The sequence below is a fragment of the Arachis stenosperma genome, chromosome 2, assembly GCF_014773155.1.
Source record: "Arachis stenosperma cultivar V10309 chromosome 2, arast.V10309.gnm1.PFL2, whole genome shotgun sequence".
Taxonomy (NCBI): Eukaryota; Viridiplantae; Streptophyta; class Magnoliopsida; order Fabales; family Fabaceae; genus Arachis; species Arachis stenosperma.
Window position 1 is genome coordinate 57,591,308 of NC_080378.1, and position 17,636 is coordinate 57,608,943.

At 38.8% G+C, this 17,636-nt stretch overlaps 1 protein-coding gene across 1 annotated transcript; it reads right to left on the reverse strand.

The window, feature by feature from the left end:
* Window positions 1-919: 919 nt before the first annotated feature.
* LOC130962913 (uncharacterized) lies at window positions 920-16,354 on the reverse strand. The gene is made up of 2 exons (XM_057889067.1): window positions 16,235-16,354; window positions 920-1,852 (listed from the first exon to the last, which is right to left on the reverse strand). Exons 1-2 carry the CDS (start codon window positions 16,352-16,354, stop codon window positions 920-922), a joined length of 1,053 nt encoding a protein of 350 aa, XP_057745050.1.
* Between the last annotated feature and the right edge of the window lie 1,282 nt (window positions 16,355-17,636).

The following is a 17,636-nucleotide window of genomic DNA, read 5'->3' on the forward strand; positions in this document are numbered from 1 at the left end:
TTATATGCTAACACAAAACGAGCTGCCAACCTTTTTAAGGGAGGGAGCCTCAAGGGATTATATATGGACAAAGACATAATACTAACGCATGCTCCTAAATCACCCATGCAGTCAGAAAATATTACATCCCCAATGTTATAGTTAACCATGCATGGACCTGGATCACTACATTTTTCAGGTATATCTCCCATCAATACAGATATAGAACTACCTAAAGGAATAGTTTCTAATTGATTAATCATATCCTTTTGTATGCACAAATCTTTTAGAAACTTCGCATATTTAGGTACTTGCTGAATGACATTAAAAGGGGAACAGTTACTTCAACATTTTTGAAGATTTCTACCATTTTTGGGTCAAGTTCCATCTGCTTTCTGGGCTTTCTTGCAAGGTGTTGAAATGGGATAGGGGTAATGTCTTTGGTAGTTTTAGCTCCTTCTGGTGTGCCATTCTCTGGTTGAGTTACTTCTTCTTCAACTGTTTCTTGTACTTCATCTTCCTTTTCAACATCCTCCACTTCAAGCATGTCTTCAGCTGGTGCGTGTTCTAGTTGGCTTGGCTCATCAGGATTCTTCTCTTGCAGTGTGGTTCTGGACCTCAAGATGATGGCATTGATGCCACCCTTGGGGTTGGGTAAGGGTTGAGAAGGAATTTCACTGGAGCTTGAAGGCTGGTTGTTAGAGTTATTCAGTGATCCAATCTGTGAGGTAAGAGCTTGCAAGGTAGAGTTCAGACCGTTTAAGGTAGAAGTAAGGTTGTTTTCCATGGTCTTCTGTCTCTAATCAATAGAGTGCAGTAACTCATCATTGGAAGAGGAAGAGGGGTAAGTGATCTGAGGGATTTGCTGAGACGCTTTGGGCTGCCTTAGGTGAGGTGCTCTGTAAGCCTGGTTTTGGTTCTGCTGTTAATAGGTAGGATTCTACTGATACCGACTCTGCTGGTTGTTGTTATTATTCCACCTCTGATTTTGTTGGCCGTCTCTGCCTCCTCTGTTATAGTTGTCCCTCCAACATTGGTTAAAGTTCCCACCTTGGTTATAGTTGCCGCCTTGTTGATAGTATCCTTGATTCGGACGGTCATAGAAATTGTGAGTAGCTGCCACGATGTTGTCTTCATGTTGGAGTTGTGGACATTCATCAGTGTAATGATTATAATCAACGCATATTCCACATACTCTCTGAGGAACCAGTTGTTGACTATGTTGTGGTGAAGGGGGTTGAGATTGTTGTTGGCTTAGATGTATCTGCTTCAGTAGGTTGGTCATCTCACATATTGATTGTGTGAGAGCATTATTCTCATTGCTAGAGGAAACCTCTGCCACAGCCTTGGGGTGGTTATTCCTGTTGTGCTTGTGATTCCGAGCAGACTCAGCTAAGTCGGCGATCAGTTGCCATGCTTTTTCTGTGGTCTTGTATATTTTCAGAGAACCATTGCTCGTACCATCTAATGTAGTCTTGTCCTGAGGCTTCAGGCCTTGTGTGAAGTAGTTGATCAACACTAACTTGTCAATCATGTGGTGGGGGCATACATCTAGAAGATTATTGAAGCACTCCCAATACTCGTAAAGAGTCTCTGATTCGCCTTGAATAATCATTGAAATTTCTTTCCTCAGTCTATCAGTAACTTCAACTGGAAAGTATTTTTCTAGGAATTCTCTTCGAAGTGTGTCCCAATTAGTAACAACTGCTTCAGGTTGAGTGTAGTACCACTCCCTCACCTTTCCCTCAAGAGAAAACAGGAAGGCAGCTAGCAGAATAGAAGTCTCAGTTGCACCATTACACCTGACAGTAGAACAGGCTGTCTGAAAATTCCTGAGGTGCTTGAGAGGCTCTTGAGCAGGTAAGCCATGAAACTTTGGCAGTAGATTGATTAGTGCAGTGTTCAGTTCAACATCTGCACCCAGATTTGGATGATGCGTGATGACATGTCATCATATACCTATTTTTCTATGCTTTTTCATACAAGAAATTGATGAATTGTGCTTAAATATTGAATGCTTTTGTACTTAAATGATATATTTTCTTGATATTTTAATTTTATAAATCTTGTAGAAAAAAAGAAGAAAAAGAAGCAAAGAAGCGCAAAAAAAGAGGAAAAAAGAGCTTTGGAGCACACTTTGAAGTTGGAGCACACTTTGGAGGCTTAGGCCACGCTTTTAAAAGCGTGACCCATGACCAAATTAATGAAGAATAGGCAAACAGCACACACTGCCCTGCTCTTGCCAAGGGCAGGGCAGAATCGTGATGCAAAGAGAGGTTGGAAGCAAGAATTTCGCTAAGGTAAAATCTGGGCGCTCACAGCATGACCATGCCTCCTTCAAAGGGCTATAACTTGAGCTACAGACGTCCAATTGATGTGCTTCCAGTTGCGTTGGAAAGCTGACATTCAGAGCTTTCCAACGATATATAGCAATCCATATTTGGCGCACAATTGAGGCAGGAACGAAAGGCATCTTTAAGGGCCATGAGAAAGCAAGAAACTAGGCCTTACTTTGGTGCCAAGAAAACCAAGGAAAAGAAGTAGCGTGTGCATCCACCAAGTTTCGAACTTGGAACTTCACTTTTGGAAACACTGCCCTGCCCTCCGCGAGGGCAGGCAGCATTTTGGTGATGTACACAGGCGCACCATTCTGGCGCACCAAGGCATCCTTCGGAAGCACCAGCAGCACGCACAAGCACCAAACTGGCGCACCAGATTTTTCTGCCCTGCCCTCCGCGAGGGCAGGGCAGCATCCTGCAGCGCACACCAACGCACCACGCTCGCACCAAGGCTGCACGCATAAAATCCTGCCCTGCCCTCCACAAGGGCAGGGCAGCCTCCTGGGAGCAACATGGGCCAAAATCCAACCAAAATTCCATTTTAATTCAATTTCTCTCCAAATTGAATCAAGGCCAACCAAACCCATTTCTCCTCAAATCCAAAGCAAGAAAAGCCCACATCATCACTCAAAGGCACATGGATCAATTAGATTAGGATTTTCATTTTAATTGTAATTTGTTTTAATTTTCACTTTGTAAAGCCTATATAAAGGCATCAATTCCGTCTCACCAGGGGAGCTCGATGAGAAAAAGGCTAGCTCACTAAGGAGTGTTAGGATTTGATAGCTCTCTCTTTTAATTTTCCTTTCTGCTTGAATCTTGGATTGAGATTTGAAGGAATTCTGTTTCATTCTTGATCTAAGATTGCTCTTTGTTGATTTTCTGCATAATTCAGTGAATTGAGTTTTGGATCCAAGTTTTTCTCTACGGCTTTCATCTTTCTTTCTTCTTCAATTTGCTTTCTACTTTGATCAAGGAAGGGATTGAGATCTAGACTTGTTTTCTAGTCTCCTCCACCCCTGAGATCTTCAACTTTCCTTTAGCTATTGAAATTGAGCTGCATTTTACTTTCTGTTTCATTCCTCTTCTGCTACATTTACTTTTCTGCAATTTCCTTTCCTGCATTCTCCACTTTCACATCTTTATTCACATTGAGCTTGATTTAATTTCCTGCACATTTACATTTTCTGCAATTTAAATTTCTAGTTGCTTAATCTATCGCTCTCTTTAAATTCCAGCACCCCAGCCCCTTTACTATTCATGTAATTTACTTTTCTTGCAATTTAAGTTTCAGCTATTTTACTTTCTTGTTCTTTAAGTTTCCTGCAATTTTATTTTCTGCATCTTTTAAATTCCTTGCTATTTACTTTCTGTTGGCTACACTTCATCCAAATTCACTTAAATGTTAGCTTGACTAAACTAATCACCCACTAAAATTGCTTGATCCATCAATCCCTGTGGGATCGACCTCACTCTAAGTGAGTTATTACTACTTGATGCGACCCGATACACTTGCCGGTTGGATTTGTGTGTTGGAAATTCGTTTTTCCGCAAAAACACCATCAAGTTTTTGGCGCCGTTGCCGGGGATTGATTAGATCAACAATGATTAAGTGGGTGAGAAGTCTAGATCAAGCATTTTTTGTTTTTGTTCTCTGTTTTAAAGTGAAACCAAGGTGTTTGAGTTTTTGCCTCACTAAGAAATTCTCATCTCTGATATGAGTAATTTCAATTTTTCTTGGTGTTGTGTTTTTCAAAATTCAAATGGAGTTCACCTCATCTTTTAGTCAAACAAACTTCATGGGATATTGCCCGCCATCACAATATGATTCAAGTCAGTATTCTAATTATGGTTGGGAATATCACCAGGAAGACACAAATTCTGAGCACTCCAATCCATGGAGGTTTGCTTCAGAACCCCAAGATGAGCAAGAGAATTATGAGGGATACCAACCACCACCACAAAATGATTCATATCATTATCCTCATGGTGGATGGGAGTATCACCAAGAAACTGCAAATTCTGAGCAGTCAAATCACATGAAAAATTATCCACCCTCACTTCCCAGTTTCTCATTTGAAAATTCTTCATCAATTAACTATGCCTCAACACAAAATCCATCCCATGACTCACAACCAACACAAACTTCCACAAGCCAAGGACTCTCAAGGATTGAGTCCATGCTCAAAAGATGTTGGGAGGAGGAAAAGAAATTATGGAAAAGAAAAGAGAACTTCTTCACAAACATGGAAGTGCACACAGCTCAATTGTTGAGAGCAACGAAGAAAGTGGAAAGGCAAGATGAGGAAGCCTCTGTGTCAAGCAAAATTTTAATGAAAAATGAGGTGGAGGAGGCATTTGATCCTGAACTTTTACATTCACAAGAGCCACTTGAGGTGACAATGAAACATAAAGATTCCCTCCCAGAGGCATTAATGGAAAATCATGAAGAAGAAAGGGAGGAAGACACTCAAGAGAAGTCAAACTCAAGTGAAGCAGAAAATCACATGAAGGAAGGGGTCATTGAACCATCACTGCAAGGGACTCTTGATGAAGACAAAACTCCAACAATTATACAACCACCAAGACTTGGACTCAAGGAAGTGAAGGCAATTGACAAAAACACCAAGAAGAGGATTGTGACCAAGATATCAAGGACAATATTCAAGAAAAGGTCAACTGCAAACAATCCTCCCCCTGATCAAGCAAGCAAGCTCAATCAAGCCAATTTCAAAAGAAAGCTTGCTGAAAGGAGACCAAGACAGGGGATAATAGCTGAAACTTCTCCTTCCTTGAAGTCATTTCTCTTAACCAATTGGAAGAAGAGGAAGAAAGTGAAGAACAACATGTCAAGCTAATGACACTAAAAGAGCACTTGTTGGGAGGTAACCCAACCGTAGGTAACATTTCTTCTCTGCTTTGTTTTCTTTTTGTGGTTTGTTTAAATTTCAATAAATTGGCATATGATTACATTCTAAGTTTGGTGTTGCCTTGCAACAAATTGTTTTCAATCTTTTTGGATGATTGCATCAAATCAAAAATGAAAGTGACGCACCAAGATTCTAAGTTTGGTGTGCCACTTATTTTTCTATGCAATTCATTCAAGCAACACCACTTGTTTACATGATCATAATGCCGCTGCAGTGTTATTTTTTTTAGTTAGTTAGACAATTTTAGTTTTCTTGATTGTTTTAGTCATTTTCTTGTTTTTAATGCTTTCTTTTATTAACTGTGTTTGTTAATACATCACCCAAACATCCTTACTCATGATAGATTCTTCACTTGGTGATTGTATTCAACAAATAACAGTTTCTTTTGTTTAGTTTTAGTTCAAATAAATTCACATATGGTTGCATTCTAAGTTTGGTGTTGCTATGCAACAAAATTTGGTTCCAATGCTTACTAGATACTTGCATTAATTTCAAGTGAAAGTGTCACACTAAGTTTGGTGTGCCACTTATTTTTTATGCAATGTATCATGCACACCCTCTTATGTTTGCAATCAAAATGTCTTTGTCTCTTGTGCCTTGATTGTTATCTTTCATTTTGCTTGCTTAAAACACATATGCTACTAACATTTCATTGTGTAAGACACTCATGATCCATCTTAGCCCCATAGCCATTGTTCTAATTGTTGCTTGAGGATGAGCAAGCACTCTAAGTTGGCAAGGGAAATGGAAGAATTGGAGAAAAAGGACAATAATAATGAAGATGAACTACAAGGTTGTAAAGTTCCTTTTCCTCTCCTTTGTTTCCAGCACTTTAAATTGCATGATTGTCTTTATATTCTCTGTATGCATGTGTGGTATGACTAAGCATAGCTTGAATTTTGATTGAAATATGGTGCTGTGACATTATAACTACCAACTTGAATCCTGTGAATTCAAAAGCAGTAAAGCATCATGATCATAAACAAACAAGGAATTAAAGAAGAATTTAGCATGTGCATACAAGTATTGGAAAGCTAGTATGATTGATTGTTGCTCAGTTGCATTGGATTTTATTTAATTGAAGTTTTTCATCTAGTACATCTTGTGAAATCTTTTGAAATCATGAAAACCTTGAAGAAGCAAATATAATTAAAGCAAGAAAAGAAAAAGGGAAAGAATGAGAAAGTTGAAGGCTCTGAGTACCAATGGCAATTTATTTGCTAAGTGCTTGTGGTGTTTATGTATCAAGCCAAATGCTTGAAAACAAAACACTTAGAAGTCAAGGCTAGGCTCAAGTGCAAAAGCACTCCCTCAAAGCTCAAGGTTCTGAGCATCAATGATTAGAGAGTCAAGAAAAGAAAAAAAATGATGAGCTTAATGAAGTCCTCTAATTAAATGCTTGTGGTGCTTATGTATCAAGTGGTAATACTTGAAAACAAATCATTTAGAAGTCGTAGCTTTGTTATTAACTCATGGGGCAAAGCACCCAAAAGGAGAAGCTAAAAAAAAAAAAAATCAAAAGCTTGTTTCAAGGAAGAATTATAAGAAAAAGATTTCATAAAATGAGCTAGATAGAAGCATCAATCATTTACATCTCTTTTGTAATTGTAGCATGCATAGAAAACTAGCTTGCCATGAACATTGAGTTGCTATTCTTCTTACCTTGGATTGTCAATCTTTATTGCATGATTCTTTTCTTGCTTGGGGACAAGCATGGTTTAAGTTTGGTGTTGTGATGACATGTCATCATATACCTATTTTTCTATGCTTTTTCATACAAGAAATTGATGAATTGTGCTTAAATATTGAATGCTTTTGTACTTAAATGATATATTTTCTTGATATTTTAATTTTATAAATCTTGTAGAAAAAAAGAAGAAAAAGAAGCAAAGAAGCGCAAAAAAAGAGGAAAAAAGAGCTTTGGAGCACACTTTGAAGTTGGAGCACACTTTGGAGGCTTAGGCCACGCTTTTAAAAGCGTGGCCCATGACCAAATTAATGAAGAATAGGCAAACAGCACACACTGCCCTGCTCTTGCCAAGGGCAGGGCAGAATCGTGATGCAAAGAGAGGTTGGAAGCAAGAATTTCGCTAAGGTAAAATCTGGGCGCTCACAGCATGACCATGCCTCCTTCAAAGGGCTATAACTTGAGCTACAGACGTCCAATTGATGTGCTTCCAGTTGCGTTGGAAAGCTGACATTCAGAGCTTTCCAACGATATATAGCAATCCATATTTGGCGCACAATTGAGGCAGGAACGAAAGGCATCTTTAAGGGCCATGAGAAAGCAAGAAACTAGGCCTTACTTTGGTGCCAAGAAAACCAAGGAAAAGAAGTAGCGTGTGCATCCACCAAGTTTCGAACTTGGAACTTCACTTTTGGAAACACTGCCCTGCCCTCCGCGAGGGCAGGGCAGCATTTTGGTGATGCACACAGGCGCACCATTCTGGCGCACCAAGGCATCCTTCGGAAGCACCAGCAGCACGCACAAGCACCAAACTGGCGCACCAGATTTTTCTGCCCTGCCCTCCGCGAGGGCAGGGCAGCATCCTGCAGCGCACACCAACGCACCACGCTCGCACCAAGGCTGCACGCATAAAATCCTGCCATGCCCTCCACAAGGGCAGGGCAGCCTCCTGGGAGCAACATGGGCCAAAATCCAACCAAAATTCCATTTTAATTCAATTTCTCTCCAAATTGAATCAAGGCCAACCAAACCCATTTCTCCTCAAATCCAAAGCAAGAAAAGCCCACATCATCACTCAAAGGCACATGGATCAATTAGATTAGGATTTTCATTTTAATTGTAATTTGTTTTAATTTTCACTTTGTAAAGCCTATATAAAGGCATCAATTCCGTCTCACCAGGGGAGCTCGATGAGAAAAAGGCTAGCTCACTAAGGAGTGTTAGGATTTGATAGCTCTCTCTTTTAATTTTCCTTTCTGCTTGAATCTTGGATTGAGATTTGAAGGAATTCTGTTTCATTCTTGATCTAAGATTGCTCTTTGTTGATTTTCTGCATAATTCAGTGAATTGAGTTTTGGATCCAAGTTTTTCTCTACGGCTTTCATCTTTCTTTCTTCTTCAATTTGCTTTCTACTTTGATCAAGGAAGGGATTGAGATCTAGACTTGTTTTCTAGTCTCCTCCACCCCTGAGATCTTCAACTTTCCTTTAGCTATTGAAATTGAGCTGCATTTTACTTTCTGTTTCATTCCTCTTCTGCTACATTTACTTTTCTGCAATTTCCTTTCCTGCATTCTCCACTTTCACATCTTTATTCACATTGAGCTTGATTTAATTTCCTGCACATTTACATTTTCTGCAATTTAAATTTCTAGTTGCTTAATCTATTGCTCTCTTTAAATTCCAGCACCCCAGCCCCTTTACTATTCATGTAATTTACTTTTCTTGCAATTTAAGTTTCAGCTATTTTACTTTCTTGTTCTTTAAGTTTCCTGCAATTTTATTTTCTGCATCTTTTAAATTCCTTGCTATTTACTTTCTGTTGGCTACACTTCATCCAAATTCACTTAAATGTTAGCTTGACTAAACTAATCACCCACTAAAATTGCTTGATCCATCAATCCCTGTGGGATCGACCTCACTCTAAGTGAGTTATTACTACTTGATGCGACCCGGTACACTTGCCGGTTGGATTTGTGTGTTGGAAATTCGTTTTTCCGCAAAAACACCATCAAGTTTTTGGCGCCGTTGCCGGGGATTGATTAGATCAACAATGATTAAGTGGGTGAGAAGTCTAGATCAAGCATTTTTTGTTTTTGTTCTCTGTTTTAAAGTGAAACCAAGGTGTTTGAGTTTTTGCCTCACTAAGAAATTCTCATCTCTGATATGAGTAATTTCAATTTTTCTTGGTGTTGTGTTTTTCAAAATTCAAATGGAGTTCACCTCATCTTTTAGTCAAACAAACTTCATGGGATATTGCCCGCCATCACAATATGATTCAAGTCAGTATTCTAATTATGGTTGGGAATATCACCAGGAAGACACAAATTCTGAGCACTCCAATCCATGGAGGTTTGCTTCAGAACCCCAAGATGAGCAAGAGAATTATGAGGGATACCAACCACCACCACAAAATGATTCATATCATTATCCTCATGGTAGATGGGAGTATCACCAAGAAATTGCAAATTCTGAGCAGTCAAATCACATGAAAAATTATCCACCCTCACTTCCCAGTTTCTCATTTGAAAATTCTTCATCAATTAACTATGCCTCAACACAAAATCCATCCCATGACTCACAACCAACACAAACTTCCACAAGCCAAGGACTCTCAAGGATTGAGTCCATGCTCAAAAGATGTTGGGAGGAGGAAAAGAAATTATGGAAAAGAAAAGAGAACTTCTTCACAAACATGGAAGTGCACACAGCTCAATTGTTGAGAGCAACGAAGAAAGTGGAAAGACAAGATGAGGAAGCCTCTGTGTCAAGCAAAATTTTAATGAAAAATGAGGTGGAGGAGGCATTTGATCCTGAACTTTTACATTCACAAGAGCCACTTGAGGTGACAATGAAACATAAAGATTCCCTCCCAGAGGCATTAATGGAAAATCATGAAGAAGAAAGGGAGGAAGACACTCAAGAGAAGTCAAACTCAAGTGAAGCAGAAAATCACATGAAGGAAGGGGTCATTGAACCATCACTGCAAGGGACTCTTGATGAAGACAAAACTCCAACAATTATACAACCACCAAGACTTGGACTCAAGGAAGTGAAGGCAATTGACAAAAACACCAAGAAGAGGATTGTGACCAAGATATCAAGGACAATATTCAAGAAAAGGTCAACTACAAACAATCCTCCCCCTGATCAAGCAAGCAAGCTCAATCAAGCCAATTTCAAAAGAAAGCTTGCTGAAAGGAGACCAAGACAGGGGATAATAGCTGAAACTTCTCCTTCCTTGAAGTCATTCCTCTTAACCAATTGGAAGAAGAGGAAGAAAGTGAAGAACAATATGTCAAGCTAATGACACTAAAAGAGCACTTGTTGGGAGGTAACCCAACCGTAGGTAACATTTCTTCTCTGCTTTGTTTTCTTTTTGTGGTTTGTTTAAATTTCAATAAATTGGCATATGATTACATTCTAAGTTTGGTGTTGCCTTGCAACAAATTATTTTCAATCTTTTTGGATGATTGCATCAAATCAAAAATGAAAGTGACGCACCAAGATTCTAAGTTTGGTGTGCCACTTATTTTTCTATGCAATTCATTCAAGCAACACCACTTGTTTACATGATCATAATGCCGCTGCAGTGTTATTTTTTTTAGTTAGTTAGACAATTTTAGTTTTCTTGATTGTTTTAGTCATTTCCTTGTTTTTAATGCTTTCTTTTATTAACTGTGTTTGTTAATACATCACCCAAACATCCTTACTCATGATAGATTCTTCACTTGGTGATTGTATTCAACAAATAACAGTTTCTTTTGTTTAGTTTTAGTTCAAATAAATTCACATATGGTTGCATTCTAAGTTTGGTGTTGCTATGCAACAAAATTTGGTTCCAATGCTTACTAGATACTTGCATTAATTTCAAGTGAAAGTGTCACACTAAGTTTGGTGTGCCACTTATTTTTTATGCAATGTATCATGCACACCCTCTTATGTTTGCAATCAAAATGTCTTTGTCTCTTGTGCCTTGATTGTTATCTTTCATTTTGCTTGCTTAAAACACATATGCTACTAACATTTCATTGTGTAAGACACTCATGATCCATCTTAGCCCCATAGCCATTGTTCTAATTGTTGCTTGAGGATGAGCAAGCACTCTAAGTTGGCAAGGGAAATGGAAGAATTGGAGAAAAAGGACAACAATAATGAAGATGAACTACAAGGTTGTAAAGTTCCTTTTCCTCTCCTTTGTTTCCAGCACTTTAAATTGCATGATTGTCTTTATATTCTCTGTATGCATGTGTGGTATGACTAAGCATAGCTTGAATTTTGATTGAAATATGGTGCTGTGACATTATAACTACCAACTTGAATCCTGTGAATTCAAAAGCAGTAAAGCATCATGATCATAAACAAACAAGGAATTAAAGAAGAATTTAGCATGTGCATACAAGTATTGGAAAGCTAGTATGATTGATTGTTGCTCAGTTGCATTGGATTTTATTTAATTGAAGGTTTTCATCTAGTACATCTTGTGAAATCTTTTGAAATCATGAAAACCTTGAAGAAGCAAATATAATTAAAGCAAGAAAAGAAAAAGGGAAAGAATGAGAAAGTTGAAGGCTCTAAGTACCAATGGCAATTTATTTGCTAAGTGCTTGTGGTGTTTATGTATCAAGCCAAATGCTTGAAAACAAAACACTTAGAAGTCAAGGCTAGGCTCAAGTGCAAAAGCACTCCCTCAAAGCTCAAGGTTCTGAGCATCAATGATTAGAGAGTCAAGAAAAGAAAAAAAATGATGAGCTTAATGAAGTCCTCTAATTAAATGCTTGTGGTGCTTATGTATCAAGTGGTAATACTTGAAAACAAAGCATTTAGAAGTCGTAGATTTGTTATTAACTCATGGGGCAAAGCACCCAAAAGGAGAAGCTAAAAAAAAAAAAAATTCAAAAGCTTGTTTCAAGGAAGAATTATAAGAAAAAGATTTCATAAAATGAGCTAGATAGAAGCATCAATCATTTACATCTCTTTTGTAATTGTAGCATGCATAGAAAACTAGCTTGCCATGAACATTGAGTTGCTATTCTTCTTACCTTGGATTGTCAATCTTTATTGCATGATTCTTTTCTTGCTTGGGGACAAGCAAGGTTTAAGTTTGGTGTTGTGATGACATGTCATCATATACCTATTTTTCTATGCTTTTTCATACAAGAAATTGATGAATTGTGCTTAAATATTGAATGCTTTTGTACTTAAATGATATATTTTCTTGATATTTTAATTTTATAAATCTTGTAGAAAAAAAGAAGAAAAAGAAGCAAAGAAGCGCAAAAAAAGAGGAAAAAAGAGCTTTGGAGCACACTTTGAAGTTGGAGCACACTTTGGAGGCTTAGGCCACGCTTTTAAAAGCGTGGCCCATGACCAAATTAATGAAGAATAGGCAAACAGCACACACTGCCCTGCTCTTGCCAAGGGCAGGGCAGAATCGTGATGCAAAGAGAGGTTGGAAGCAAGAATTTCGCTAAGGTAAAATCTGGGCGCTCACAGCATGACCATGCCTCCTTCAAAGGGCTATAACTTGAGCTACAGACGTCCAATTGATGTGCTTCCAGTTGCGTTGGAAAGCTGACATTCAGAGCTTTCCAACGATATATAGCAATCCATATTTGGCGCACAATTGAGGCAGGAACGAAAGGCATCTTTAAGGGCCATGAGAAAGCAAGAAACTAGGCCTTACTTTGGTGCCAAGAAAACCAAGGAAAAGAAGTAGCGTGTGCATCCACCAAGTTTCGAACTTGGAACTTCACTTTTGGAAACACTGCCCTGCCCTCCGCGAGGGCAGGGCAGCATTTTGGTGATGCACACAGGCGCACCATTCTGGCGCACCAAGGCATCCTTCGGAAGCACCAGCAGCACGCACAAGCACCAAACTGGCGCACCAGATTTTTCTGCCCTGCCCTCCGCGAGGGCAGGGCAGCATCCTGCAGCGCACACCAACGCACCACGCTCGCACCAAGGCTGCACGCATAAAATCCTGCCATGCCCTCCACAAGGGCAGGGCAGCCTCCTGGGAGCAACATGGGCCAAAATCCAACCAAAATTCCATTTTAATTCAATTTCTCTCCAAATTGAATCAAGGCCAACCAAACCCATTTCTCCTCAAATCCAAAGCAAGAAAAGCCCACATCATCACTCAAAGGCACATGGATCAATTAGATTAGGATTTTCATTTTAATTGTAATTTGTTTTAATTTTCACTTTGTAAAGCCTATATAAAGGCATCAATTCCGTCTCACCAGGGGAGCTCGATGAGAAAAAGGCTAGCTCACTAAGGAGTGTTAGGATTTGATAGCTCTCTCTTTTAATTTTCCTTTCTGCTTGAATCTTGGATTGAGATTTGAAGGAATTCTGTTTCATTCTTGATCTAAGATTGCTCTTTGTTGATTTTCTGCATAATTCAGTGAATTGAGTTTTGGATCCAAGTTTTTCTCTACGGCTTTCATCTTTCTTTCTTCTTCAATTTGCTTTCTACTTTGATCAAGGAAGGGATTGAGATCTAGACTTGTTTTCTAGTCTCCTCCACCCCTGAGATCTTCAACTTTCCTTTAGCTATTGAAATTGAGCTGCATTTTACTTTCTGTTTCATTCCTCTTCTGCTACATTTACTTTTCTGCAATTTCCTTTCCTGCATTCTCCACTTTCACATCTTTATTCACATTGAGCTTGATTTAATTTCCTGCACATTTACATTTTCTGCAATTTAAATTTCTAGTTGCTTAATCTATTGCTCTCTTTAAATTCCAGCACCCCAGCCCCTTTACTATTCATGTAATTTACTTTTCTTGCAATTTAAGTTTCAGCTATTTTACTTTCTTGTTCTTTAAGTTTCCTGCAATTTTATTTTCTGCATCTTTTAAATTCCTTGCTATTTACTTTCTGTTGGCTACACTTCATCCAAATTCACTTAAATGTTAGCTTGACTAAACTAATCACCCACTAAAATTGCTTGATCCATCAATCCCTGTGGGATCGACCTCACTCTAAGTGAGTTATTACTACTTGATGCGACCCGGTACACTTGCCGGTTGGATTTGTGTGTTGGAAATTCGTTTTTCCGCAAAAACACCATCAATGCGCTTGGAAAGGTGGTAGTATAAAGTCCAGATCTCCTGCTTCTTGGAGAGTAATCCTCCTGGGAGCTGCCATGTCCTCTGCGCGTAAATCAAACAAATCAGTAGAAAATGAGCTTGCTTCTTTCTTAAATGGCGTTTTAGATTCGTCCTCAGAAAGGACTAACCGACGCCGAGCCGGCCTTATACGTGAGATAGTTCTTTCGATTTCAGGATCAAATACGGGTAGGCTCGGATCAGGTAGTGAACACGTCATTCAATGAAAGAAACATTCAGCTCATAGTAGAAAAATAAAATAAAATGCAAATAAATAAATTTCAACTAATAAATTAGCACACTATTGCAACTCCCTGACAATGGGGCCAAAAATTGATGCACAAAAAATCACTGATCAAGAGTTTATAGAGAAAATAATGTTGCAAGTATAGCTCTTAACCAACGTTGATTCTGCGTATCAATTTAGAAAGGGTTGTCACAAAATTTAGAAATAAAATACTGGGAGTATGAATCCCAGGTCGTCTCCCAATGAGTTGCGAAAAGAGAGCTATTTTATTAATAAGAGATTTTCCAAGAGATTTTTAAGTTTGAGAAACAGAGAAATAAATGATCGAGTATTTATGTAATTTAAATAAAAGCCTTGACCGGGAGAAGATTTAATGGAAGTTCTATCCCTGTTGAACTCTCTCAAATGTAATAATAAAAGGGTTGTTATCCTACTTAGTTATCCCTTATATAATAAGGGAAAGTCAAGTACTCTCAAACTAATCCTATCGCTTACGTCCTAATCCTTTCCTAAGAAGGGATTAGAGTCGAAGACAGGAGAATCAGCCAACAACTTCCAATTAATATTAACACTTGAGTATTCCAACTCACGGTTTTCCTTTTAATCAACTCCCAATCAACTTAGGAAACTACTCCATTATCATGAATATAACTTTCATAGAATTAAGAGAGGAATAAAAGAAAGATATGATAACTAATAACTAAAATTCAATTAAAAGTAAAAAAGGTTCTTTACATTAATAAATCCCAAAATCATGAACATACTTATCTAAATAGAGTCAATTGGCAATAAAAGAGTAAATAGAAAAGAAACAAACTATAATGAGGAAGCTCCAATGGAGGTAATAAATCTTCTCAATATCCAAAGCAAAGCACTAAGACTCTACAATTATGAATGTCAAGAAAACCTAGAGGAAGAAATAGAATTCTCTCTAGATTCCCAAAACTAAACTAAAACTATGCTAATGAGAATGTGTGTGGAGTCTCTGCAAGTTCCCTTGCTTTAGTCTGTGTTTCTAGGCCAAAAACTGGGTCAAAACACGGCCCGAAATCACCCCCAGCATTTTTTGTTAATTCTGCAGATCGCGCATGTCACACGTACGCGTCAGTCACGCATTCGCGTCGATGGTCGTTTTGGCGTGTCACACGTTCGCATCAAGTATGCGCTCGCGTCATATTGCAGAACTCCAATCCACCCGTATGTGTCAGGCACGCGCACGCATCGCTGCAAATTTCTCCATATTGCGCACATGCGTGAGCCATGCGTGCGCGTCGATGCTCGCTGGATATCTCCTTAATTTCTTGTGTTCCTTCCATTTGTGCAAGCTTCCTCTCCATTCTTTAAGCCATTCCTGTCCTATAAAGCCTGAAACACTTAACACATGGATTACGGCATCGAATGGTATAAAGGAGAATTAAAATACACAAATTAAAGACTTCTCGGAAGCAAGTTTTCAACCATAGATCACGACTAGGAAGGAATTGTAAAACCATGCAAATCATATGAATAAGTGTGCAAGGACTTGAAAAAAACCACTCAATTAAACACAAGATAAACCATAAAATAGTGGTTTATCATGCTCGGAATGGAGAAGCTCAACCTCAATGGAACAAAGAAGCTCGGCCAGAAAATGAAAACATCAAGCCCGATAACTCTGTCGAGCCATTCACAGCCGAGGTGATAAATTTCGAACTGCCCAGAAGGTTCACCTTTCCAACTACCTTAACTCCCTACAAAAGGTTGGGTGATCCAAAGAAATACATCAAAAAGTTTAGATCCACCATAATGATAGTAAACTATGCATCCGACAAAGTCTTATGTCGTTATTTTCCATCTTATTTAGATGGTCCTGCACTTGATTGGTTTTGTTCTTTACTTATAGATTCCATTTCTCGTTTTCAGGAACTTGTGAAGCTTTTCACTGGCTCAGCTATTTACCTGCATAACTCTGACTATCTGAGCATAATCAAACAAGGCCAGAATGAAAGCCTCAAAGGCTACATGACTCGTTTCACAAAGGTCGCCATGAGTATACAAGATCTCCACCTTAAGGTGCATTTGCACGCCATTAAAAGCGGACTCTGACCAATCAAGTTCCAAGAGGCTATTGTTGCCGCCAAACCAAAAACCTTAGCTGAATTCCGTGAAAAGACGAAACGTCAGATCGATATAGAGGAGCTCTGACAAGCTTGGAAAACAGAGAAACCTCAGTACAAGGAAGAAGTCAAAACACGAGACAGTAAGAAAAATTTCACACTAACCCCATGCTATGAATTATATACTCAATTCAACATAAAGAGAGACGACATCATCAAGGAGATCTTGAATTCCAAACTGATCAAACCACCTCGAAAAGTCGGCACTTATCAAGACACAAAGAACATGGATAAAGCAAAATATTGAACCTTTCATCAAAAGCATGGGCATACCACCGATGAATGTGTAATTGCTAAAGACCTACTAGAGCGAATAGCTCGACAGGGTCATTTAGACAAATATATAAGTGGCCATATACAGAGGCGTACCCCATTCTTCGCTAACAACACTTCGGCAGGCCAACACTCCCGAGACAAATATAAAGCTACCGCAAGTCACCCTGAACAACCACGGGGAATTATTGAATGTATTTCTGGAGGTTTTGCAGGTGAAGGATCAACAAACTCGCCGATCTCGACCCTAGAGCTAAGTTCCTTGAGCGACCAACACCCACAGAAGACCTGGAAAAAATTTATTTCAATAACTACCCACAAAAATTTACTTTTGTAGGTACAACTCTTAGCTCAAAGGAAAAAATCCTATACCAGAGATTTTTGCAGAAACATGCCAATCTATTTGCATGGACACCCGCTGATATGCCTGGGATTGATCCTTCAGTCATTTCCCACAAGCTGGCGTTAAATCCATTTTCCAAACTTATAACTCAAACGCAACTTGGGTGACGAAAAGAAACATGCATCCTTGGAAGAAACTAAGAAACTAATCAATGCCGGATTCATTAAAGAAATTCAGTTCACCACATGGTTGGCAAACGTACTAATAGTAAGGAAACACAATGGTAAATGGCGTATGTGCGTTGATTTCACAGATCTTAATAAGGCATGCCTAAAAGATGCCTACCCACTTCCCTCAATTGATTGTCTCGTGGACAATGCTTCTAGTTATAAAACTTTAAGTTTCATGGATGCCTACTTTGCCGATAATCAGATTCTGATGCACCCTTCTGACCAAAATAAAACTGCTTTCATGATTGCTTATGGAAATTATTGCTATAAGGTTATGCCTTTTGGACTTAAAAATGCAGGTGCAACATATCAAAGGCTTATGGACAAAGTGTTCGCAC